This window comes from Vulpes lagopus, chromosome 7 (assembly GCF_018345385.1).
Source record: "Vulpes lagopus strain Blue_001 chromosome 7, ASM1834538v1, whole genome shotgun sequence".
Classification (NCBI taxonomy): Eukaryota; Metazoa; Chordata; class Mammalia; order Carnivora; family Canidae; genus Vulpes; species Vulpes lagopus.
Genome location: NC_054830.1, coordinates 7,620,651 through 7,648,043, shown reverse-complemented (window position 1 = coordinate 7,648,043; position 27,393 = coordinate 7,620,651). Strand labels below are relative to the sequence as shown.

General features: G+C 47.2%; 1 protein-coding gene and 1 pseudogene across 4 annotated transcripts in view; one reads left to right on the top strand and one right to left on the bottom strand.

Moving 5' to 3' along the window:
* Nucleotides 1–15,491, bottom strand: part of ILF3 (interleukin enhancer binding factor 3) — a 29,210-nt gene extending 13,719 nt beyond the window's left edge. For 2 of the 4 annotated variants that reach the window (XM_041762203.1, XM_041762204.1), the window contains exons 1-4: nucleotides 15,297–15,491; nucleotides 2,487–2,585; nucleotides 1,865–2,094; nucleotides 1,535–1,712 (exon numbers count right to left, since the gene is read on the bottom strand). In XM_041762203.1, coding sequence (XP_041618137.1) covers nucleotides 1,535–1,712; nucleotides 1,865–2,094; nucleotides 2,487–2,489 — 411 coding nt within the window. In that variant the 5' untranslated portion in view covers nucleotides 2,490–2,585; nucleotides 15,297–15,491. The remainder of the gene's footprint in view (nucleotides 1–1,534; nucleotides 1,713–1,864; nucleotides 2,095–2,486; nucleotides 2,586–15,296) is intronic. The other 2 variants (XM_041762201.1, XM_041762202.1) reach the window with 1 other exon arrangement.
* Nucleotides 15,492–26,076: 10,585 nt separating this feature from the next.
* On the top strand, nucleotides 26,077–26,203 carry LOC121496366 (annotated as a pseudogene).
* The last annotated feature ends 1,190 nt before the right edge of the window (nucleotides 26,204–27,393 follow it).

The following is a 27,393-nucleotide window of genomic DNA, read 5'->3' as shown; positions in this document are numbered from 1 at the left end:
CGCCAAAGGTCCTCTGTGGGGGGCAAAATTGCCCTAGTCAAAAAACACTAACCTGATTCAATAAAAATACACTTTATTTGTATCTTCCTTTAAAGACTTTTTACAAAAAATGTCTTTCCTTTAAAAACATTTACAACAATAACTTTCATCAATGAATATATTTTTTATAAATATAGGTTAAAATTAATGTAAAAAATTACCACCAAAACAAAGTTTAGGGCTTCATTCACCTGAAATATAGCTCTCCAGAAGTATCTACTATACTGCATTAACTCCACATTTCAATTCTGACCTCTATCCTAAATCTCAAATTATTAATCACCATGTGGAAAAAAAAATCCACATTTACGTATGAAAATGAAGTGTGTTTCCCTTAAGGAATATGATTTCTTAAGTTTCTTTTTTTTATTCTTTTGCTTATCCTGTGAATGTGGAGGGTAAATGTGTCCCAAGGAGGCAGCATATGGTGGTGACGATTGGAGGTTCTAAAATCCCAGGACTCACAACCAGGAGTGCAGGGTTCAACAACTCAGCTCCTTGCACCCTAGTCACATCTTCTAAAATACTGAGATGTGGGGATCCCCAGGTGGCTCAGCAGTTTAGTGCCTGCCTTTGGCCTGGGGCATGATCCTGGGGTCACAGGATCGAGTCCCACATCGGGCTCCCTGCCATGGAGCCTGCTTCTTGCTTCTTGCTCTGCCTCTGTCTCTGCCTCTCTCTGTCTCTCATGAATGAATGAATGAATGGATGGATGAATAAAAAGACCGAGACGATATGATCCTATCTCAAAGGGTTGTTTCGAGGAGGAAACGATATACATATAAACAACACACCTGGCCAAGAGTCTGATGTAGTAAATTCTATTTTTTTTTAAGATTTTATTTATTTATTCATAGAGACAGAGACAGAGACAGAGAGAGAGAGAGAGAGAGAGAGGGAGGCAGAGACACAGGCAGAGGGAGAAGCAGGTATCATACAGAGAGCCTGACGTGGGACTCAATCCAGGGTCTCCAGGATCACACTCCAGGCTGCAGACAGCGCTAAACCGCTGCGCCACCGGGGCTGTCCCGGTGTAGTAAATTCTTAAAAAATATCAGAGGCTATTATTTATACAACACTATTTTGTAACAAAACAAGCTGCTTTTTAAAAAGTTCTTCTGTCCAGTTTTGGATCAGGGAGGAAGAGTTAATAACAGTACCTTCTATTCAACCATCCATACACCAACCCATCTACCCAACTGTGTGTGGATTTAGAGTTCTAGCCTGCTGCAACCCTAGAACAGTATAGTCTGGCACCTCATGGGCACCAAGTCTTTCCCAGCTAACAAGAAAATTTGGGCCCATCAGCGTCACTCAGGCCCTGTCCACAGAATCTTAGCAGCTCTGCAGCATCCTGCCCATTACCTATGGATAAGGCACAAGCAAAGCACGTGCCAAGGTGGGTTTGTAGTGTGCACAGGACAAATGAGCCTTCCTCTGTTCTGCATCCTCAACGAGCATGACCTGACCCCACCCGGTGGAAACAGTCACTCACAGCAAGCTGGATGGCCAGGTTGTCAGCCACCTTGTCCAGGAGGGCAGTCGTGGGCTTCTCCTTACATAGCAGCACCAGCTCCAAATCCAAGTCCCCCTTGAGCAGCAGGCCCTTTGCTACAAGGCCAACTCGCATCACGCCCCGCAGGGTTCTGGTCATGTGCTCAGTCTTCTGCTCCCTGAGGGACAGACCAAAGTATGCTCAGTGAGTGAATTCAATGCAGCTAGAACCCAGAGGCCCTGGAAGGCTGGGGAAGAAAAGGAGACACTCACGCCTATGCTGGCCAGTCTCTCCAGGAAAGATCCCTCCCCCACCAAACCTCAAACTTACCCAGCCCCCTCTTTGGTCTCATCTTCCGGGGGCACGTCCACATTCTCCGACTCAGTGTGCTCACTGCTGCCTTTCTCTTGTTCATCTATCCAGTCAGACACAGCTTTGAGAGCCCTCTCTGTGTGGGACACCATGTTCTGGACTGCCTCCAGTTCCTCTTGGGTTGGATAAACAGAAGAATGCTTTGCCATCACGTGGCGGTCGTCATTCACAAAAATTCGCATCGGACGCTAGAAATATAAAATCTCATTTAAAAACCACAAAGATACCAAGCGATCCTCCACTTCTCTTTCAAGCTGCCCAACTCAGAATTATGCCTTATCATTTATGTCAAAGTAAGCCACCTACACAACCACTACTGAAGGTCTTAGAAGCAGGACAACCAGATGGAACAGCAGTTCATTCTCCAGGCAGTCAAAAGGGGACACACTTAACTTTACATAATTATATGTATCTATATATGTGTATATACATATATATGCGGATGAACTCTTTTCCTATGTAGCGGTATTTTATAATTCAAAAAGTCTAATGAAAGGAGAATCAAATGCCTTGGAGAAAATGCTGCATCTTTGACTATGAATAAAGAAATAAATATGAGTAAAAAAAAAAAAAAACTTACCATTTTTACTTCTTTTTTCTGTAGTGTCTGGAAATCAAATGTTTGCTTATCTTTTCAAATTGTGACAGATTTCCTTGGTGTTATCAATACTTCAACTATCTATAAGATCAGAAAATCTTTTTAGTTTCAAATATTTCATAGATGGATGAATTTTAGTAGCCAGATACTTAGTAGGATGAAAGTGGTGCAGCCATCCAAAGGGACCCTGTTAACCCAGCAAGACACATCTTTATTTCCAAGTAATCACTGCTAAGCTAAGGTACAAGCAACTAATTATAAAATCCCCTAAAAATGAAAATAGCTGGTTTTAGAAGCTAACTCTGAATTCCCACCCACATTCAGCAGATTCTACTTCATCTTCTTTCATCTTTTTTTAATGTAAAATATTCCAGTTCTTACCCCCCCCAAAACCCCTCAAAACATACATACACACAAATCAATGAGCCCCCAATAAATGATAACAACACAAATATTCAGCAAAATCTTGGTGTTTGGAGAAGGCAGAGAGGGAAGGAGCTCTGGTCTTTGAGTAATGAAGAAGGCAGAGAGGGAAGGAGCTCTGGTCTTTGAGTAATGAAGAAATGGAAGGAAAGCAGGAGAGAGAGAGCCCCAAAAGGCTTCTATAAACCAGAAACGCAAGAACCTTCTGAAACATCAGGTGGATACAACTACAGCACCACATGACCACACCTATGGGCTCCATTTCAGAGAGGCCTTGAGAACCCAAGTGCACAACAGAAGTCTTCAGGACAAGCATAGCTGTAATTACCATCTTGGGCTCTAAATAACATGCTGACTACAACCTACTCAATTCCTACTCTGTGCAAACAGTCTGGTCCAGGCTAAAATCTTCCAAATGAGTAAATAACAAAAAAGAAATCCATCACAATAATACAAAACTAATGAAATCCATCTATCCCATGCCATCCAACCACGCAACAGCCAGCTGCTTCAATCTTAGTTTCTAGGCAGGGCAGCAGACTCCACCTGGAAGGCACACGCTTCAAAGACAAACTTGGACATGCCAGGCCAAAACAAGAATTTCCCACAATGCTTCAGGACTACCTAACAATCTAATTGCAAATCTGTAGGTTTGTTTTTTTTTTTTAAAGATTTTATTTATTCATTCATGACAGACAGAGAGAGGCAGAGACATAGGCAGAGAGAGAAGCAGGCTCCTCACAGGGAGTCCAATGTGGGACTCAATCCCCAAACTGGGATCAGGCGCCTAGTCAAAGGTAGATGCCCAACCTCTGAGCCCCCCAGGTGTCCCAAATTTGTAGGCTTCAAAGTAGAACTATAAAACTGAAAGGTGAAGTAAGAGGTGATGCTCCTGCAGAGCTACACAAGAGGACAAGCAGGGGTCAAAGGCTATGCTGGGGGTAGTGGGGAGAGGAGTGGAGACCAGGCTCTGAGTTCGGCTGTTCACTATGCCCGTGATGAACCACTCGGTCACCGCCAAGTAGGAGCTTCCATACATACCTGGGCTGGAATCCCTGCATGCCCAGCCACTAGCCACATGGCCCTGAAGCTTCCTTCTACACCTGCAACATGGATGTGGCCCCTCTACCCTTGCACGAGCAGCGAAAGTTAAACAAGTCAAACTATGGAAAGCATGCAGCACAAATCCCACAGTCCTTCAAAATGGCACCAACTTCTACCAACAAGATCTCCACTTGCCAGGCTGCCATGGGGGGGGGGGGGGCGCTAAGTGATGAGTGACGATACAAAGTGCGTCCTATGTGAATAACTTACCATTCATTCAGTTAGGAACATATGTTATCAAAGCTGTGTTCAAAAAAAAATGCTTTACCTGCTAGGTACGTATATAAGATAAATTTACAGTTCAAAGTATCTGCTTGGTATTTGCTCTAAAATACTGCAAACGCAGGCAGTGAAGATGTGGGCAAATATAAAACAAAATGGCAAAGTACTGATAGCTGTTGAAGCTGGGAGATGGTAATGTTAGCATTCACTTGTGAGGTCTGAAAACTGCCATTACGGTTTTTAATTTAATTGCAGAATGTACTTACATAGTCCTAACAAAAGTGCAGCCAATTAGTGCCATCTAAAAATTTAACCAACGATCAGATGCCTAGTTCTAAACAGAGAAGCATACCATCAAGAAATCATAGTCTGATGGTGAGATGGCAATGTTAAACAGCCACCACTCCTGGCCACATCTATGCTGGAACCTCATCAATCTGATAGAGAAGGCTGATGTTTAAAACTGTATTTATTTAATCGACAAGGATTTAGCATGTTCTTCCTCCACACCAAGACCTGGGCTGGCTGCTGGGATGGTGAAAGATAAGTGCCTTGTCCCTGTGGACACAGTTACCTGGCACAAAAGAAGAAATTTCTTCCTTCCAAGCCCAACAAGATGCCAGGAACCAATGTTTAATGTCACACTTACCATCTCTTCATGCTACACAACTCTGCAATAGACATCAAACGGGAGGACTTTAAAAACAAAAGAGCTTAGGGGATCCCTGGGTGGCGCAGCGGTTTGGCGCCTGCCTTTGGCCCAGGGCGCGATCCTGGAGACCCGGGATCGAATCCCACATCGGGTTCCCGGTGCATGGAGCCTGCTTCTCCCTCTGCCTGTGTCTCTGCCTCTCTCTCTCTCTCTGTGACTATCATAAATAAATAAATAAATTAAAAAAAAATTTAAAAAAAAAAAAAAAAAAAAAAAACAAAAGAGCTTAAACCAAGGTTTCAGGTGGCTAAGACTTTCCAGGTTTTACAGGACTGGTAATGTCTAACTTACTAAAAAGAGCTCCCGAGAGAAATGGTTGATTCGGCACCTCACCCCAGAACTGTTTGAGCCCAGTCATTTGCAGTTCAGAAAGCAAGAAAGTGCTGACACTAATGCAGGTGGTCCAAAGGAACAAGGAGTTGACCTGTAAAGAATTCCATTGGCTACATTTGGAGCAACAGAATACAAAAAAAAAAAATTAATAATAGTAATAGTAATAATAATAATAATAAGCTATCATCTATACGAAGTTCTAAAAGAGCCAAAACTGCTCAGTAGTTGCCTTGGACAGTGGTGTGGCAGGAACACCCAGGAACAGTGCTTTTCAACTGATAGTCACGGTCTACATCTTGGTAGGGGTTGGGTGCATGCAGTGGTCAAAACTAGTTGAATGGGAGCAGCCCCGGTGACGCAGCAGTTTAGTGCCGCCTGCAGCCCGGGGCGTGATCCTGGAGACCCAGGATCGAGTCCCATATCGGGCTTCCTGCAGGGAGCCTGCTTCTCCCTCTGCCTGTGTCTCTGCCTCTCTCTTCGCTCTCTGAATGAATAAATAATCTTAAAAAAAAAAAAAAAAACTAGTTGAATGGTATACTCAAGATGTGTGTATTGTTTTTATTTTATTTATTTTATTTATTTTTATTTTTTGTGCATTATTTTTAAAGAAAAAAAGAACTGTAAATAAATGCTGGACTCTAGCCAACATTTAGACAGAAGACTGCAACTTTCTGCTACTTTGAAACATGTAAGAATAAGATGGATTATATGCCGGAGATGTTCAATAAGTGCATACATCAATCAATCAATGTGGACTGAAGGATGACCAGAACAGATGGAAAGATGAATGAGAAAAAAAAGTCAAATGTCAATGGCAGAACCAAGACTCTATCTACAGGCAGCTGTTCACTGTAAAATTGTGTCACCTTTAATATATGTTTGAAATTTTTAATAATAACATTTTTTTAAAAGATTTTATGTATTCGTTCATGAGAGACAGAAGGAGGCAGAAACACAGGCAGAGGGAGAAGCAGGATCCCCGCAAGGAGCCCAATATGGGACTCGATCCTGGGACCACTCCCTAAGCTGAAGGCAGATGCCCAACCACTGAGCCACCCAGGCCTCCCTAACGTATCCTGAATATATAACCAAAACTGATTCAGCACATTACATTTCTATAAAAGCTTGAGCCCATAAGGATACTTAATAAAAATCCCAAACCCTAATTTGCTACTACTGGAGAGGTCCATATTCCAACTCCCTACTCTGAAAATGTTTTTTTTTTTTTTTCCCTACTCTGAAAATGTTAAAAGGGACTGAAGTCCACCTATAGTTCACGTGGGGATCTCTACTAAGAACGAATGCCACCTGACAAAGGCAAACTGGGAGCAGAAAAATCACTCTTCTACCAATGGGTAAAAAGATCCTATCAGAAAACCCCAGCCTATCAGAAGTACCTCAAGGACACAAATACACCCCCAAATGCACCTGCTTTCAGCGACTGTCCTGCATGTAGGTTTTCCATCTGCTGCCTCCACTCTTAAAACTCCCGACGTGGGTGTGCCTCTGCTGCACCCGGCTGAGGCACGTGCTCTCCCTCTGCTCCAAGAGACAGGCCCCAGAACGTACCCCTGAAGAGAGTCACTGAGCTATGACTGCCCCTGACCACCAGACCTTGCTCTCAACTGGGGAACTTCACCCTTGGGGCCTTCCTCCCTTAGGCCAGGCCTTCGTGGTGATGCCTCCTGATTCAGGGGGACGAAGTGAATATGAACATAAATTATCTGAACTAAAACAAATGCTGAAAAGCCAGAGACAATGCTCCTTTGCAGGCCAACAAATCTGGCCTCGTTGTCTTTATGTGAACCCAGATCTGTCATCCAAGCCAGTTTTTCAGAAGCCAGCTGCTCTGGTCTTGAATATCAGGAAATCCATCTATTGACAGACAGGGGTCTTCTGGGCAAGCAGAAACCTCCTTTTCAAGATTTTTAGCAAAGAACCCTGTTGGCAAGAAGCCCACAACACCCACCTACCTATAGGCAACACTTCACACTTCAACACCTATTGACCCCTGCCAATCAAACTTTAAACAGAAGCTGCTCCTGCAACTACCTTTATGATTCAAAAGCGGGGCACAAGGAAGCCTGATTTTTACCAGCCTGGCTTCTCTGAAAAGAAACCGAAGCAAGAACAACTGGAGTGTGAAGAATCAGGATTTTAAACATTAACTTTGTGTGGCTGAGGATTTTTTTTTAAGATTTTATTCATTCATAAGAGACACAAGGAGAGAAGCAGAGGCATAGCCAGAGGGAGAAGCAGGCTCCCTGCCCGGAGCTCGATGTGGGACTCAATCCCAGGACCCTAGGATCACAACCTGAGCCAAAGGCTGACAACTCAACCACTGAGCCACCCAGGTGCCCCATGGCTGGGGATATTCTAACAGGGATCAGGTTTCTTTCTTCTCGAATCCAGCCCACTCCCAGCAAGCAGAGTTACAAAAGTTTAAGCCACAAAAACCTATTCCTTATAGTGTGATGACCACCTTTCTGACCTCTTGCTAATTAGAATGACATACATGGCACTTTTGGAAAAGAAACATGCCCAAGTCAGCATGGGTGAATCAACAAACATTTGTATAGAGTCAGTGAACAGATGTAGTGGAAACATCTTAACAAGTATGGCCCTGGGGATCCCTGGGTGGCGCAGCGGTTTGGCGCCTGCCTTTGGCCCAGGGCACGATCCTAGAGACCCGGGATCGAATCCCACGTCAGGCTCCCGGTGCATGGAGCCTGCTTCTCCCTCTGCCTGTGTCTCTGCCTCTCTCTCTCTCTCTCTCTCTCTCTCTATGACTATCATAAATTAAAAAACAAAAAAAAAACAAAAAAAACAAGTATGGCCCTGCCTATCTTCCAGAGTAGATACTTCCAGGGTATTTCACAAAATCCTACCTCTATTCCAGCAACTCTGGGGAACTGCCCTGAAGCAGATGCTCACCAAAGAGACTGAATCAATTAGGCTTTGAAATGTACAAGGATCCAAACCCCACTCCTGGCTTCCCTATCTCTGCAGTGTGATACGAAGTGATACACGTGTTCCTCTCTAGTGACTCTACAAACTTTTATAGATCAACATCATCAAAGACACATAAAAAGTAATTTTAACAAAGCAAGGCAGCCCGGGGTGGCTCAGTGGTTTAGCGCCACCTTCAGCCCAGGGCGTGATCCTGGCGACCCGGGATCCAGTACCAAGTCGGGCTCCCTGCGTGGAGCCTGCTTCTCCTTCTGCCTGTGTCTCTCGTGAATAAGTAAAATAGTTTAAAAAAAATTTTTTTAAACAAACCAATCCAGCCAGAAGATGCCAATCTAAAATCTGGTTATGGATGCCACTCTGAGAAATTATAAAATCCAAGATGGTGTACGCTAATTAATTAACATGTTTTCTTGACTGAATAAAGTGACAAATACATGTTTTTCCCCAAATGCTTCTGGAACTCCCACTGGTGTGTGAGACCCAGGACTCCAGGCCCACTGGTACAGGAGAGCATTTATGGATCTTGGAAGACAAAAGCCTCTGGCTTGCGCCCACCAGGGCTGTCCAACCTAGGAACTGTGGGACCCTCCAGCAAATTACCTACCTGTTCAGAGCTGGGTCAATCAGGAGACGGAAAACACTAGCTATGCCTGAGAATTGCAAATAGTAAGGATAAAAGAGGACTCTGTGGAAAGATGCTTTATCAACCATAAAATCTCAAACGCAATATATAAAAGGAGGAATTTCAACAACTCTTGGATGAACCAATAGAAATGTTTGAAAATCTGCCTGTGAGGGGGATCCCTGGGTGGCTCAGTGGTTTGGCACCTGCCTTCAGCCCAGGGCATGATCCTGGAGTCCCAGGATCGAGTCCCATGTCGGGATCCCTGCATGGAGCCTGCTTCTCCCTCTGCCTTTGTCTCTGCCTCTCTCTTTCTGTCTGTCTCTCATGAATAAATAAATAAAATCTTAAAAAAAAAAAAAAAAGAGTCAGACACTTAATTGCCTAAGCCACCCAGGTGCCCCAGATTGTTTTTTTTTAAACTTGGCGTGCAATTTGTTCACTTCTCCCAAAAGCATCCCCCACCCCCACTGCCAATTAAAAAGAAAAATGACCACCTCTCAAAGGATGTGGATTATGTAGGCAAATTCACAACTGTGAATTATTTTAGTGGGTAAGGGCCCTTTTAGAGTTTTTTAAATTTTATTTTAATTCAAAAAAATTTTTTTTAATTTAATTCAAATGACATACAGTGTATTACTAGTTTCAGAGACAGAGTTCAGTGATTCATCAGTTGCATGTAACACCCAGGGCTCATCATGTGTCCTCATTAATGCCCATCCCCCAGTTACCCCATCCCCCACCTAGGCCACCCTATGGTGGCCTTCTTTTATTTTATTTTTTTTTAATTTTTATTTATTTATGATAGTCACAGAGAGAGAGAGAGAGAGAGAGAGAGAGAGGCAGAGACACAGGCAGAGGGAGAAGGCAGGCTCCATGCACCGGGAACCTGATGTGGGATTCGATCCGGGGTCTCCAGGATCACGCCCTGGGCCAAAGGCCGGCGCCAAACCGCTGCGCCACCCAGGGATCCCCTTATTTTATTTTTTTTTAAGATTTTATTTATTTATTCATGAGAGACACACACACACAGAGAAAGACAGGCAGAGACACAGGCAGAAGGAGAGCAGGCTCCATTCAGGGAGTCCGACATGGGACTCGATCCCAGGTCTTCAGGATCAGGCCCTAGGCTGAAGGCAGGTGCTAAACCGCTGAACCACCAGGGCTGCCCTAAACAAAACTTTTTATTTTGAGGTAACTGTATGTCCTCTCTAACCAGTTTCCCCTGATGGTAACATCTTGCAAGCTATATAGTACAATATCCTAACCACAACACAGACATGGATACACAGACCACTGCCATCCCCACAAAGATCTCTCCTGTTCCCCGTTGATTGGCCACACTACCCTTCCACCACTCCCCACATGCTTAACCCTACCAACCACTAATCTATTTACCATTCCTATAATTTTGGCACTCCAAGAATGTATCTTTCAGTATTGGCTTGTTTCATGCAACATAACTGTCTCGAGATTAATTCCAGTAGTGTATTGAAAATTTGCTCATTTTGACTGCTCTGAAGTATGCTAGCACAATAGTTTAACCATTCACCTGCTTCAAGACTTCTGCTTGGCTTCCAACTCCTGGCTATCAAGAATAAAACTACTGTGAACATTTGTGTATATACTTTTATGTAAACCTAAAGACTCATTTCTTTGGGATAAATGCCCAAAAGTGAAAATGCTAGGTCATAGGGTGGTTGCCTATTTAGTTTTCTTTCTTTCTTTCTTTTTATTTATTTATTTGATAGAGAGAGAGAGAGAGAGGCAGAGACACAGGCGGAGGGAGAAGCAGGCTCCATGCACCGGGAGCCCGACATGGGACTTGATCCCGGGTCTCCAGGATCGCGCCCTGGGCCAAAGGCAGGCGCCAAACCGCTGCGCCACCCAGGGATCCCCCTATTTAGTTTTCTAAGAACCCCCTCCCCCCAAAGCGTTTTTCCAGAACTGAGATTTTAAAACACAAATTAACTTCACCAAAATCAGCTCAGTTCACTTTCTCTCCACTCCTGTTAGCTACCACATCTGCTCTGCGCTGCTACGGTCACTGGTGAGCCCTCACCAGGCAGCCACTACGCTTCCCGTGGGGCTTCTGCACAGGTCACCCGTAGGACAAATGTTTATTAAGGGTTGCTATAAGCCATGGGGCTAGGTTAGTTATTTCCACATTGTTGATATTTGGACTGCTTTTCTGAATTATGAATACACAGCGAGAATTATTAACCTGCAAAAAATCTAAATGTACCATGGAAAAGCAAATCTAACTTGCAACATTTTATTCTATAAAAACAGACTCAGTCAGATGTGAGAATAGTAGTCCAAAGGAAGCAGCAGAAAGTAAGTGGCCTGTAAGACTATATCCCAGTAAGACTAAGCTTGAACCACAACCCTAATAAAAATATTTAAAAAGAGAGGCGCCTGGGTGGCTCAGCGGTTGAGCATCTGCCTTCAGCTCAGGGCATTATCCTGGGGTCCCAGGATCGAGTCCCACATTGGGCTCCCTGCATGGAGCCTGCTTCTCCCTCTACCTGTGTCTCTGCCTCTCTCTCTCATGAATAAATAAATAAAATCTTTGAAAAAAAATATTTCAAAAGAGAGCTGGTCAGAACGATCAAGAAAATTACAATGGATCTCAAATACCAATAGCACCACTTCTCACTAATCACCTAAGCTTATAAAATAATTTGGAGCAAATTTACATACTCTAAAAGGATGCATACTCGGCTTTGTAAATAAATGATCTTCAGTGATCACATATGGCAAACAAGAAAATGGCCCTTGGACAGTAAACTCATTTTCTTGTTTAAACTACGGGCTACTGGGATGCCTGGGTGGTTCAGCAGTTGAGCATCTGCCTTCGGCTCAGGGTGGGATCCCGGAATACAGGATCGAGTTCCACATTGGACTCCCTGTGAGGAGCCTGCTTCTCCCTCTGCCTGTATCTCTGCCTCTCTCTGTGTCTCTCGTGAATAAATAAATCTTGAAAAAATAGGGGTTACATTTTCAATTTCTTCATCCCATTAACATTCAATGAGAAAAGAAATAATATTAAATTTCAGCTGGACATCACTTTCTTGAGACATCTGAAAATTGCAGAAGTTAAAGTCACTTCTGAATTTCCAATTACAATTTATAACAGAATCACCTTTAAAGAACCTTGGGAAAATATCAAAAGGGATTTAATAGAGTATAAAATGGTGAGAAATAATGTTTAGAAGTTAGAACACAGACAAGGCTCCCTAACACCTGTCCACCTTGATTTCACCATTATTTGTTAATGCTGCTAATAAGCACCACAAAATCAGCATCAACTTACCCTAAATAATAGAGCAGAGAGGGAAGCTGGTTGTTTCAGACAAAACTGACAAGTGCTGGAGCAGCAGGAATCTGAAGGAATCTCCTCATCCCTTTAGGGGCCCCAACCTGCTTCACTATGTGTAGACTGCTGTCAAACCACTATTGGCCTTTAATTTCAAACCCCTTCGCTGGGAACAGAAATCAAATCTTTTTCTCCCAGGACTTGGCTAAGATAAGAAGCATCCAATATATCATAAGTAGCCTAGAAAATCCTAATTCTCATGAATGTTCAATCACCCTTTTGATGTCACTCTTTTGTAAGACATACGTGCATTTAATACTAGATGGTGATGTCTACACATCTTTCAAAACTGCACAAGGTTAATCAACTTAATGACAAGATGTAACCGAAGGGCGAATCCAAGGAAGTAGAAACCCAAGCTTCCTGGAAAGGGAATTATTCCTCTGGGCCATAAAAGGTGACACTAGGAGGAATTTGGGAAGAGGATGAGGTAAATAAATGGGAGTTGATGCAGCCTGAAGAACACTTTTTTAAGATTTTATTTATTTGAGAGAGTGCACACAAGAAAGGGGAGCAGCAGAGAGACAGGAAAAAAGAAGCAGGCTCCCCGCCCAGCAGGGAGCCAGACTTGGGGCTCAAACCCAAGGTCCTGGGAACAAGACGTGAGCCTCCCTGAGCCGAAGGCAGATGCCCAACCAACTGAGCCACCCAGGCGACCCCCAAAGAAAACTTGTAAAGCCTCTTTCAGAAGAACATTTCCAAGCCCCACATCTTGCTGAAGCCTACAGAATGACAAGCCTACTGCTTACCCAGGGAAGAGGCTTATAGACTTATAGAAAGCTTTCTTCATCATTGCTTCCAGTGTCCCCACCTGGGGGGAACTTAAGCAGAGAACATGAAAATGAGCACCAAATAAGGGACATCAAAATATTGCAGCCACTCTTGACAATGTAGTTGACAGGAAGAATTTAAGAAAACTAGAAACAGCCTTAGATTCCTCACTCCCCCTAATACGGGCCTCAAAACAAAAATCCAAAAACCACCACCCTCTAAAATATATTAGAAGAGGCTAAAGAAAGGAATATTTGCCTACAGGCACTAGACAAGTTCAAGCAAAAACAAACAAACAAACAAACAACAACACCAAAAACTGTAAGCGATTAGGCACCACTCTGCTCCAGAAAGTGTGATTCCTAGGCCTGCCCAAGCTCTAGGAGTAGGGAAACTCTGATATACTGCACCGGGTGCTGGCAAGGCCAACAAGCCTGGCAATAACTGCCAGCCTCCAATCAACTCCAAACACTAGGGCCTGCAGAGATTCCATTCACAAATCCAGGGACCAAGATCTACTCACATGGCCAACAAACAGCTCAGGGGCAAAGACCCCCACGATTAGGGACAGTAGCACCTGCCAGTACTAGGGGCTTGTTTTCCCCCCTTTCCAGCTATTAATGAGCTTCTGGTTGACACATTTCATTCACAGCCTGACTGGCTGCTGTTACCTACATCCCACGAGACCACACACAAAGCATCACACCACAAAGCGTAGTGGCAGCAATGTGAGCAATCCGCGGATATTCCCAGCCCCAAGTATCCGAGAAAAACAGAGTCTGAAACCCTAAATTTGAGTCGCAACTCTGGGTGGCACCTTAGGTTTTCCTGTTGAACCCAAATATGCCACGAGGCCACTCACTTTATTTATTTATTTATTTATTTATTTATTTATTTATTTATTTTTTTAAATTTATGATAGGCACACAGTGAGAGAGAGAGAGAGGCAGAGACACAGGCAGAGGGAGAAGCAGGCTCCATGCACCGGGAGCCCGACGTGGGACTCGATCCCGGGTCTCCAGGATCGCGCCCCGGGCCAAAGGCAGGCGCCAAACCGCTGCGCCACCCAGGGATCCCAGGCCACTCACTTTAAAGACAGAATCCTCAACAATCAAAAAGATTCAAAATCACTGAAATACCTGAGTCCAGAAAAGGAAGAATTCTCAGGGAAACTGACACTCCCTTACTTCCATCAGGTCCCGTCAGCAGAATCCCAAGTAACGGATCAACCAATTTTGGAAATACTGAGAAGAGATGGCTTATCTGCCCAAATTAACTGGGGGAGGGCACGCAGATCACTGTACAACCCAGATAATTCATCCAGGCGCAGGATTAACTGGGGCAAAACTTCAACTCAGTCACTCACTCAAGTATATGAGAAAATAAAGTAGAAAACCTTTTTAATCTCTCACTTTTGGGTCACAATCCTGCAAGTTTCGGCGTACCTACATATCGGACCAGATCATCATTTTGAGGAAAGATGCAAATCTTAAGCATTCTGGTGAAAATTCATCATCAATGAAACACCTGAACTAAAGAAACGGAAAGCTTAAACCCTCGGCCAAAAGGAGTCCTGATCTGGGGGAGGCCTGGCTGACTACTGATTTGGGAACCCCATGCACCGACAAAGGCCTCCTGTGCAATCAGCGTGGGAATGGGGTTTCAGGGAAGAGGTCCGCGTCTCCATGCCATGTAAGGACAAAGGCAGCGACGTTTCCCGCCTCGGGAACCTGGGAATCTCCTGGAACCCGGGACGGGGACTGGGACAAAGACTGGAAAGGAATGAGGAGGGGGTCGCCCCATCCGCGCCGGCCAGGATGCTACCGGCCAAGGGGGGTGTGTGCTCCTAGCACGTGCGCGCGTGCGCGCGGGGCGCCGCAACAGACAAAGCCGGGCCCGGGGGATTCGGCGGCCGGGGGCCCGGTGCGCGCGCACCCCCCGCGCGAGGCGCCGCTGCCGGCCGAGGGGCCGCGAGGAGGGGGGGCGGATGCGCGCGCACCGGGCCCTCGCCGCCGCCGCCGCCATTTTGTTTCCTCGGCACAATGGGGGAGAGTAACGGCCGAGCGCGGGAGCGAGCCTGGCGAAGGAGAAATGAACCAGGCGCTGGAGCGAGAGAACCGGCCGTAGGTGGGAGGCGTGGGGCGCCTCAGGCCTTGTCACCGAGACCCCTCAGTCCGGCCCGCGCTGAGTGGGAGGACTGGCGGGGGGAGGGGCAGAGGCGGGAGCGGGCCCGGCCGCCGCCACATTGACGCTTACCTTGTCGGCGTTCCCTTCCCCGACCGCAACCGCCACCGCCGCCCTCCTTCCACAGCCCGCCGGGGTCTCCCCCCAAAAGCCACGCGGTGCGCACCGGGCTGCTGAGTCCAACTGCAATGGCGAGAAGAGGAGGAGGAGGAGCCGGGGCCGGGGGCGAGCGGGCGGGCGGGCGCGCGCCGGGGAGGTGCGGGCCACGTGATCGGTTGGAGCCCCGCCCCCTGCCGCCGCGTTGCCGCTTGACGCAGGCCCAGCCGGGGAGGGAGGGAGCGACGAAAAGAGATAAGGTGGGCTTTAGTCACGTGGCCGGAGTGCAACCGTTGCGTTCCTGGTCACGTGGGGTCGAAACGTTTATCTCTTCGAGGCCCTGATCATGTGACAGTGGCCATTGCACAGTCTTCCTTGGCCACGTGACAAGGACTTTGGCGCTTCCCTTTGCTGTATTGGTAGACTGTGTCATGTGACTTCTTCGTCGCTCTTTTTTTTCAATGGCGGTTTTGAGCGGCGTAGCCACGTGATTCGGGTCGAGGGGCGGAGTCTCCCCAGCTGCGAATCTGTGCGCCTGCGCGGCTGCCATCTTACGCCGGTCGCTCCTGTGTACGTTGGCGGAAACGGCTCAGAGAGCTTGGCACGTGGGTGTCCTATTAGCCGCCGGATTACGGTCTTGTTCGGGGAGGTTCGTCCTCTGTCCGAGGTTTCCCGGCAGAGCTTCGTCCCCTCGCCTTGCACTTCTTGCTAGAGGCCGAGAAGACCGGAGGTGCAGGTGTCAGCAGCGGCGGGACAGCTCTTGTTGCTGCCCCGGGATCGGCGCTGGTGAGCGCTCCAGTTCTGAGGTCCCACCAACCCCCAGTGTAGGGTCCGGTCGTCTTGCCGAGCAGGGCCTTCGAAGGGCAGAGCCGAGCTGCTCGGGATCGTTTAGTGTCTCTTTCACAGGTGGAGAAGCTGAGGCCCAGTTGGAGGATTCATATTCTGCCTGTGAGAGCCGGATCTGCGAGTCACACGCTCGGCCAACCACAGTCGGCGTGGTTGAATAAAGCCACCGGGGACCGAGCGCCTCCTCTTTTTCCAGCCCATTGTTGAGTCCTCCTGGGCGTTTCGTGAGATCCCCGATGTACAGAACGATTTGTGCCTAAAGTAAGCCACGCTCCCCTCCAGTATCAGAATCAAGCTGGCGCTTGATAGGCGTCTTTATTAGGCACGTTGTCATGAGCGAGGCTGTTGTTTCTGTTGTTCAGAAGCTGCCGGGACTCGGAACGAGGAATTAAATTAAAAGGTTTCCTTCCTGAAAGTGAGAAGTCGTTCAAGACTTTCGGCGTAGTGATGGATTTTCCTAGCGAAAACGTAGGGACGTAAGCTCCTTTGTTAAGGATGCAAGACCCAGTATCTGCTCTAGGTTTGAGTTCCCCCGGTGTGACCAAAACCAGCCCACTTCTCTGAGCCTCCGTTTCCTTACTTACAAAATGGTGACGATTTTTCTTTAAAGCTCTTAGCACAATTCTGTGTGCGGAATAAATGCCTCAAAATGGTAACTTATTAAAAAGGTAAGATGTAAAAATATAGTTACAGAAATGGATGCATACTTTATGGGTTTTCTTTTCTATTTACGTTTTATTTGGAATTTTGAACATCAAATGTGTTCACCTGATACAAAATGTTAAATGTGTAAGAGTGTGAGAGGACAAAATCAATTTCCTCCTCCTTGGCAGCCAGTGTTGGATTTTTTTGCTTATCTCTACAACGATGTTTTATTCACAGAGACGTGCTTTTTTTTTTTTTCTTTTTTTGCTGATTTTCACACAAATGGTAGATACTCTGCATCTTGCTCCCCCCACACACACTTGGACATTTTTCCTAAATAGAGCTTGAAGCTGAAGAAAGTTTTGGTAAATTTAATGGCCCATGTATTCAGGTAAAATTGGTGAAAGATTGGATTGTTCCAGGTCGTCCTGACAAGGAGGGTGATAACTGACTTTAACGAGGTAGAGGAAAAAAAAAAACAAGGGCTGCCTGGGTGGCTCAGCGGTTGGGCGCCTGCCTTTGGCCCAGGGCACGATCCTGGAGACTTGGGATGGAGTCCCACATTGGGCTCCCTGCGTGGAGCCTGCTTCTCTCTATGCCTGTTTCTGCGTCTCTCTCTCTCTCTCTCTCTCTCTCTCTCTGTCTCTGTCTCTGTCTCTCATGAATAAAATCTTAAAAAAAAAAAAAAAAAAAACAAGGTAGAGACCAGCAATTATGGACACTCAAGGAACAGGCTCAGCGAGGTGCAATTTGACTAAGCTAACAGCGCTACCAAGTGGCAGAACAAGGAAGGTTTCTAGTTTTCTGACTCCCAAGTCTAGCCGGTTCTTGGGAGGGGCCAAAGATTAGATTTTTGAAAAACTTGTTTGGGGTAAACACAGGGGTAAAAAGGTGGCCGCAAACACAGGAGTAAAAAGGATCATGGTTATAAGCAAACACTTTAAAATCAAACTAAAATGTTCACAGAGGAGTCCAGGAAAGATTTAGAGAGTTTTTCAGTCTCAGGGCTTGCATGGAATGAGTGCCAGGGAAGCTGATATGGTTCTGATTGTGACCTGTTGGACTGGTGGCTCATCCAACCTGGATTTTGTAGTAAGAGCAGCTTGAAGCGTCAAGGAAACCAGACTCCCCCTTAAGTACATTCTGGGGGCGCCTGGGTGGTACAGTCAGGTATCCCACTTGTGGTTTCACTTAGATCAAGGCCGGAGTCAGGGCTCCATGCTCCACAGGGAGTCAGCTTGAAAATTTTATCTGCTCCTCCCCCCATTCATGCATGCACATGCACTTGTTCTCTCTCTAATAATTAGTCTTTTTTTTTTTTTTAAGTGTGTTCTGTTGGGGCTACCCCAACCCCACCCACCAGGAGTGGCAGGATAAGAGGTTTTGAGCCCAGTCTTCTGACAAGCTGCATCCATCCTGCTCCTTGTCTGTGTTCTGTCCTTGGTCACCTTGCAAGATTGAAGCCCCAAGATGCCACCTACCTCTCTTGTCCCTTCATCCACAGCTTTGACTACTGCCCTTGCCTTTCCACCACTACGTATTAACAACCATTCTCTGACTTCCCTGCCCAGACTGACATGCCCTGTCATCTGGCTGTGTTCCCTCTGCCTAGACAAGTTTTGTCTTCATCAGGGACTTTAGTGTTTTCATGAACATGCTCTCCATTCCTTGCCTTCCTCCTCTTCAGAGATTTCTCCCAGTTGAGCCCCCCACCCCCAATGACACTGAGGATCTTTCCCTTCTGAGTCCTTTTTGATGCATACATGTTGCTTTCCTCCACTTTCAGTGGAGGGGACATGGGTTGACCACAGTGCTTTGGGGATCTTCCCCTTCTCCTTGCTCAATCTGTAGTTTTTTGTTTTGTTTTTTTAGATTTTATTTATTCATGAGAGACAGGCAGAGGGAGAAGCAGGCCCCATGCAGGGAGCCCAATGCAGGACTTGATCCTGGAACTCCCAAGATCACACGCCCTGGGCTGAAGGCAAGCGCTAAACCACTGAGCCACCCAGGGATCTCCAAATCTGTAGTTAAGTTGACAAAGCCCTGCTGTCATACTCCAAAACTAGGCCCATGGGTTGGCCAAAGTGATTGGCTTAGAAGCAAGTGACAAAAATCGAGCCTGTGAGCCTCAGGCCAGGGAGACTTTGGGGCAAGAGAAGCCCTTGTTTTTCTAATACTAAAGCCAGGGAAAATAGCAAGTGTGGTGGAGGAGGAGCAGGGAGTATACTTGACAGAATGAAACCAACAAGGAAGAAAGTTCATCTAAAAGATGGAACAAGAGGGCCGCCTGGGTGGCTCAGAAGTTTAGTGCCGCCTTCGGCCCAGGGCGTGATCCTGGAGACCTGGGATCAAGTTCCGCATCAGGTTCCCTGCATGGAGCCTGCTTCTCCCTCTGCCTGGGTCTCTGCCTCTCTCTGTGTGTCTTTCATGAAAAATAAAAATAAAATCTTTAAAAAAATAAAAGATGGAGCAAGAAAACAACATGGTGTTTTCTCTCAAATTTAAACTGAACATATCCAGCAGTTCCACTCCTGAGTATATGCCCACCAGAAATGAAAGGGACTCAACATATTTGCACATTCCAGTTTATTATAGCAGCATGATTCACAATAGCCAAAAGGTGGAAGTAACCCAAGTGCCTGTCGATGGATGAATGCATAAACAAATTGTGACATATGCAGACAATGGAATCTTAAATATTATTCAACTTTAAAAGAGAAGGAAATTCTGACATATGCTACAACATGGATGAACCTAGAGGATGTTAAGTAAGCCAGACACAGAAGGCTAACTACTGTATATAACCACTCACACGAAGTCTCTAGAAGAGATGCGTGGAGGCAGGAAGTAGAATGGTGGGTGCCTTCCAGAGGAGGAGTTTGTGTTTAATGGGGACAGTTTTTGTTTGGGAAGAAGAAATAGTTCTGAAAATGGAGGTGGTAATGGGTGTACAAAAGTGTGAATAATGTAAATGTCACTGAGCTGTATACTTAAAAAATGATTTGGGTGGTAATTTTTTTTTTTTTTGGGTGGTAATTTTTATGTGTATTTTACAGCGCTGTTGTGTTTTTTTATTTTTAAGATTTTATTTATTCATGAGATACACAGAGGCAGAGGGAGAAGCAGGCTCCGTGCAGGGAGCCCGATGCAGGGCTCAATCCCAGAACTGTGGAATCATGCCCTGAGCCAAAGGCAGCCACTCAACCGCTGAGCCACCCAGGCATCCCCACAGCGATATGTTTTTTAAGAGATTTTATTTATGGGGCACCTGAGTGGATCAGTCTGTTAAGTATCTGCCTTCAGCTCAGGTCTTGATCTCGAGGTCCTGGGATTGAGCCCCACATCAGGCTCTTTGCTCAATGGAGAGTCTGCTTCTCTCTCTCTCTCTCCCTCTGCCCCCAACTCCACTCATGCTCGTGTGGTCTCTCTAAATTTAATTTTATAAATATTTTTGAGAGAGGGTGCAAGTGCATGCACGTGTGGGCAGGGGGAGGAGTGGAGGAAGAGAATCCCAAGTAGGCTTCTGCCATGCAGGAGTTGAATGCAGGGCTCGGTCTCACTGCTGTGAGATCACGATCTGAGCTAAAACCAAGAGTTGGATGCTCGGCCAACTGAGCCACCCAGGCGCACCAACAATATTTTCAATTGAAAGAACAAGATGAAAATAAATAAAATAACAAGATGTAGTCAAAGTGAAGCCAAGTCATGACCACAATCAGTTTGAGCCCTAGGACATTAAAGCATGGGGAGAGGGGATCCCTGGGTGGCTCGGCGGTTTGGCGCCTGCCTTTGGCCCAGGGTGCGATCCTGGAGTCCCGGGATCGAGTCCCGCATCGGGCTCCCAGCATGGAGCCTCTCTCTCTCTCTCTCTCTCATAATAAATAAATCTTAAAAAACAAAACAAAACAAAAAAAAACATGGGGAGAAAAATTGGCATGGCCACACAGGGATGTTGACATACGGGCCAAGTGTATGTAGGACTCCAATCACCTGGAGTTCATCATCTTCACCTGCCAGGGCCCTCTTGGCCTGAAATTCCTGGTGTCCTGGTTCTTGCTCTCATCTCACAGAGTGGCTAGCTACCTGTGGCTTTGGCCTGCTGGGTCTCCATTCCCTGGCTTCCCTTGGGTAGCCACCACTTCCCCACGGTATTTCCAACAGCCAAGCCTCTGCCTTGGATCTGGCCGATCAGAACCCTCTCTTCTTTCCTGGTCCAATAACTGGTACAGAGATGGCCAAAGAGGAACATCTGGGTGGCCCAGGGGTTGAGCGTCTGTCTTGGGCTCAGGGCATGATCCATCCCAGTTTGGGGATCGAGTCCCTTATCGGGCTTCCTTCGAGGAGCCTGCTTTTCCCTCTGCCTGTCTCTGCCTGTCTCTGCCTGTCTGTCTCTGAGGAAGGAAGGAAAGGAAGGAAGGAAGGAAGGGAGGGAGGAAGGGAGGAGGAAGGAAGGAAGGAAGGAAGGAAGGAAGGAAGGAAGGAAGGAAGGAAGGAAGGAAGGAAATTATATGTATATATATGAATAAATAAAATAAAAGATGGCCAAAGAATAGGCAGCTTTGGGACTTACCTCCAGTCATCTGAGAAAGAAAAGGTCTTCAGGCCGCTGGGCTGGGTGGGTGAGAGTGTGGGATATACGCTTTGATGTTGTCTTTTCACACCTTCATTCATTCAAGCATCCTGTCACCTCGGTCTTTGCACTGGCCATATCCTCTGCCTGAAATGCTCTCTCCCCTCAGGTATTCAGAGCTCCCTCTCTCACTTCTAGCTCTCTGCTCCAGCTGCTTTATTTTTCTTCAAAGTGTCTATCATCACCTGTAACATAGTTATTTGTCTCCCTTGTTAGAGAGTAGGGAACATGGTTCTATTTCACCCTGGCTTGGAGCCCTCAGCAAGTAAGTGCATGAATAGGTCCCCCACCACACTTGGCCCCCATTAATTGCATGAATAGGTCACCCACCACACCTCGCCCCCATTGTGCCCAAATCAGTCCAACCCCATGGACAGGAGCCAAATAGGAACTCCTTTCCCTTAAGCCACTTTTTTTTTTTTTTCTTTTAAGCCACCATGTTTTTCAATGAAGGTATACTGTGATCATTTAAGTCTACATTTTTACCTGTTACAGAACATTACAGAACTGGAAGACTATCTTCTCAGTCTGTTAGTTGCCTGAGCCACTTTGTTTTCTTCCAGCCTGTAACTAGCCAGCACACCTGTGCCTGCATGTCTCCTTGTGGATAGGGCAGCGGTCTCCCTCCCATTAGCCTGCCCACATCAAGTATTCTGAACCTGTCCCCCCCCCAGAGTTGCAAACCACAGAAATGAATGCCCGCCAACCAAGCAGAAAAGAGCTTGGGTATAGCCTGGTGGTGATACCATCTGGAGGGTGGGAGGAGCTGGCCTTGAAGCTATGCGGCCAGGAGCTGCTGCTGGGGACACAGTGAACAAACCATCCCGTGGCCCTGCCTGCGTGGAGCCAACCTAGCTGGGGAGGCAGGTGATAAATAAGCAAAGTAGTGGCGAGTGCAATGAACGCAAATAAAGCGAGGTGGTGATGTGGGGCTGGGGCAGGTGCAATTTTAAGTCGAGCAGTGCACAGGGAAGTTACGGGGGAGCCAAGGGACTGAGGCCAAGGAGGTTGCTGGGAGATGAGCCTTCCAGGCAGAGGGAACAGCCAGTACAAAGTCCCTGAGGTTGACAGTGCTTGTGGAAGGAGCAGCAAAGAGGCCTGAGGGGCTGGAAGGAGGCCAGTGGGAGGAGGGAGGGAGGACCATCCAAGAAAGGGTGGGATGGTCCTGCAGGGCCATGGAGACCTTGGCTTTCACCCTGAGTGCTTCAAAAGCTGTGGGCTGGTTTGGGGCAGCAGAAAGCTAGCATTCCTACATCTCCCCTTGCTTATGCCCTCAAGGCCCTGCTCCCCTTTGTCAATCCTAAACTAAATCCACTGCCGGCATTTCACACCTCAGTGAGTTTGGAGGAGAAAAAAGAACCCACAATCCTTTTTAAAAAATATTTGAGGTAGGAGGGAGAGGGAGCAGCACACTCCCTGCTGGGCAGAGAGCCTGATGCGGGACTTGATCCCAGGACTGACTCTCAGATCATGATGTGAGCCAAAGGCAGACGTTCAACCGACTGAGCCACCCAGGCGCCCCAAACCCCACAATCCTAACATTGCTCATTCATGCAGCACTCTCCCAATTTTTCACACCTTGTTACGGCTTCCAGCATGCCTGCACGCTCTGCCCTGCACTGATGTCCTCACTGCACTAGAAAATAGTCACTGCATTCATTTGCTCCCACACTAAAGCCAGGAGCGCTTGTGCCCACACTTCCTGCTTTCCACTTAGCTCCAGACGCCACCACTCTCTGGCTCTCCCCTGAGTTCACTTTTTTCCCTTCTCCCCAGAGCTCAGACCTCACCTCTCTCTTCACTTACTCCCCAGGTGATCTCAGCCAGCCCCATGATTTCAAAGACCGTCAAAACACTCAGGCATCTGAGTAGCTCAGTCGGTTAACGGCCTTCAGCTCAGGTCATGATCCCGGGGTCCTGGGATAGAGCCAGGTGTCCGGTTCCCTGCTCAGTGATGGAGTCTGTTTTTCTCTTTCCCTCTGCCCTTCCGCCCCAGATTGCTCTCTCAATCTCTAATAATAAAGTCTTTATATATATTTTAAAAGACGACCAAAAACACTCTCGATTAAATGCCTCCAGCCAAGAATTCTTCCATAAAGTACTAACACACACATCCAACCGCCTATGTGACCACTTCCCTTGGAGATTGTGTATAAAGCACATCCAAAATAAACCTACCTGCCCAGACCCCTTCAGGTCTAGCGTCTCTCTGCACCCTTGCCAGGGCTGTGTGGGCTTTTGCACAACTGCATGCATACCAATTCTTCAGAGAACTACCCTGGGCTCTGGATCACATTGCCAACATACTCAAGAGGATCAGACTGGATCACACTGGACACTTGCCCACCCGCTCAGGAGAACCAGATGTGCCTGGGATTGTCAGTTCCTGGGCTACCTTTAGTCTGTGACCTACCAGTTCAGGACAACTCTGAGATGTCACTTAACCTCCCAAGCTCCCTGCCAGGTCAGGCAATGGGTGCCTACTGCAGGACCCCACCTGAGCTTCCCCCCCTCCTAGCCCTGCTTCCTCCTGCTTTTTTTTTTTTTTTTTTAAATTTTTATTTATTTATGACAGCCACATAGAGAGAGAAAGAGAGGCAGAGACACAGGCAGAGGGAGAAGCAGGCTCCATGCATCGGGAGCCCGACGTGGGATTCGATCCCGGGTCTCCAGGATCGCGCCCTGGGCCAAAGGCAGGCGCCAAACTGCTGCGCCACCCAGGGATCCCTACTGCGCCACCCAGGGATCCCTCCTCCTGCTTTTTTGACTTCTCTCTCTCTCTCTCTCTCTCTCTCTCAGACACACATGCAATCAATCAAGTGAACTCCATCTTCAAATTACACCCCAAATCTGCATGCTTTTCATCTTCACCAATATCACCTGAGTGTCTAGTCCTCCAGCAGCAGGTGCTCAGATGAGTGCAATAACTTTTTTTTTAAAGATTGTATTTATTCATGAGAGACACACGGGGGGGGGGGGGAGCGCAGAGATACAGGCAGAGGGAGGAGCAGGCTCCATGCAGGGAGCCTGACATGGAACTTGATTCCGGTCTCCAGGATCAGGCCCTGGGCTGAAGGCGGCGCTAAACCGCTGAGCCACTGGGGCTGCCCAACAATAACTTTTTTTTTTTATCTTTTTTTGGGGACACCTGGGGGGCTCAGTGGTTGAGAATCTGCCTTTGGTTTAGATCATAATCCCAGGGTCCTGGGATTGAGTCCTGCATCGGGCTCCCCACAGTGAGCCTGCTTCTCCCTCTGCCTCTCTATGTCTTTCATGAATAAATCTTTAAAAAAAATTTTTTTTTAAGTAGGCTCCATGCCCAATGTGAGGCTGGAACTCATAACCCTGAGGCCAAGAGTCACATGCTCTACTGATTCAGCCAGCCAGGCACCCCTGCAGTGACCTCATTGGCCTTCCTGCTTCTACTTTTGTATAGTAGTCTCTGCACACAGCAGCCAGAGAATTTTAACCATGCATAAAAGACTGGAAGCCTAAACACTGGCATATCCTAATATAACAGTGGTTCACACTGTGCACTTCCCCCAGGCTGGGCACTGGGCTAAGCTTTTGCAGTCATTCAGCTGTTCTCTGCCTGTATACTGAGTACCTACTGTGAACCGTGCACTGCCCTGCTGTGAGATAAGGTGGTTAAAAATGACAAGATTTATATCCCCTTTAAGCTGATATTCTGGCTGGGGAGCCTAAACAATAAATGAAAATACAAATAATTGCAGGGGTTCTAGGTGGCTCAGTTGGCTAAGTGCATGCCTTTAGGCTCAGGTCATAATCTCAGGATCCTGGAATGGAGCCCCACATTGGGCTCCCTGCTCAGGGGGAAACCTGCTTCTCCCCTCTCCCTCTGCCACTCCCCTTGCTTGTGCACTATCTCTAATATAAATAAAAATTTTAAACATAAATAGATGCAGATTGTGACAAATGCCATGAAAAAAATAGAGTGATGTGTGGTCACCAAGGGAGGCCAACCTTCGTTGATCACTAGAGGCTTCCTGGAGGAGGTGATCCTTGAGCTGAAAGCCAATGGATGACACACAAAAAGCCAGGCAGGGATCCTTTCGGGCACAAGCCCTGGGGCCATGGAGGCTGGATCAGTCAGCGAAGGATTGCTGATGGGGCAGATGGGACAGGGCCTCATGGGCTGCAGTGAAGACCATCTGTGATGCTGAACAAAGTGGAAGCCATGGAGGGTTCTTGAGCAGAGAAAGGGTGTGAACTCACTAGAGTGTTCACAAGCACATTTTGCACCTGTGTGGGGAACTGTGGAGAAGGGGAGGTGATGGCAGGGGCCAGGGACCTGGGCAAGAGACCACGTTGGTTCAGGTGAGTGACAAGGGGGACTGAACGGGGAGGGGGGGTAAGGTTTTTTGGAGGCAGGGCTAGCAGACACTGGGGATAAGGAAAAAGACTCAGACAATTGAGGCAAACAAGGGACCCCAGAGAGTGATGGTACAGGATAACAGGTAAGAGCTTGGGATCGAGGAGACCTGGGTGCAAATGCCTTCTAAGTCCCTTTCCCACTGGGCAACGTTTAGAAATGTGGCCCAATCTCTGGCCTCAAATAATTACGAAGTGGCTTATGGTATGCAGCTAGGAAGGACTGAAGAAATGGTGGCTGTTCTGCAGTCAGTTAAGCCGACTGTGCTCTCAAGGGCCCAGGGTGCCATGACTGCAAATAGTAGTGTCCTTGGTAGTGTATACAGCCTGTTGATTGTATGGGTTGCCCTAAGGGACCTTGGAGACAGCCTTTATGGTGGACTTTGAGGTCTGACATCATGCTATCTCCAGTCTAGGCCACAGACAGGTATGCGAGGTGCCTTTGGGAAGCCCCAGGGCACAGTAGCCAGGGTCCACATTGGCCAAGTCATCATGTCCCTCTTACCAAGCTGCAGAATAAGAAGCATGTGATTGAGGCCCTATGCAGGGCCAAGTTCAAGTTCCCTGGCTGCCAGAATATCCACATCTCCAGGAAGTGGAGCTTTACTAAGTTTAATCTGGACGCATTTTTTTTTTTAATTTTTAAAAAAGATCTTATTTATTCAAGAGGGGCAGAGAAAGGCAGAGACATAGGCAGAGGAAGAAGCAAGCGCCATGCTGGAAGCTGGATGTGAGACTCCAACCCAGGACTCCAGGACTACGCCCTGAGCCAAGGGCAGACCATCAACCACTGAGCCACCCAGGCTTCCTCATCGTGGATGAATTTGATGACATGGTGGCTGATAAGGGGCTCATCCCAGATGGCCCTGAGGTCAAATACATCCCTAATCGTGGCCCCTTGGACAAACGGAGGGCTCTGCACTCATGAGAACCTTACACTACCTCAACCCTATTCATAAATCCTACTTCCTGAAGAAAAAAAAGGAAAGAAAGAAAGAAGAGGAAAGAAAGAAAAAGGGAAAAAAAGGGAAGAAAGAAGAAAGAAAGGAAAGAAAAAGAAAATAAATAATAAATAAATAAATAAATAAATAAATAAATAAATAAATAAATAATAAATGGTGGCTATTAAATTCCAAGGGTGGAGATACAAAGGCAGGCAGTGAAGGCGTGGCATTGGGCCCAGCAGTGACAGTGACAGATAGCTGGCAGCAGGGGGCAGCAGCGAGCCTGGAGGCGGCCGGGCAGGGGCTTAGCAATTCGCAGCTCTGCAGGTCCCAAGAGGCTGGACTAGACTGTGGGTGCCTCAGGTGCCAGGGCCTGGGGGCATGTGTCCAGGCCGTGTGACCGAGGAGGTGGACAGGCCCTTGTCGCCTTCTGGAGTCCGGGGAGCAGAGCCTCATAAGAGGCATTTTGTTCAGGAGAAACCTGAGCTGCCCGCACGGTGCAGTTCAGGCAGAGATGGGGCCGGCAGACAGAGGCCTTCCTGCCCTCCCTCGTTCCCTCGGGGGACTCGGCCCAGCTCAGAGGCTCAATCCCAGGGCCAGCGAAGCGGGGGTTCCC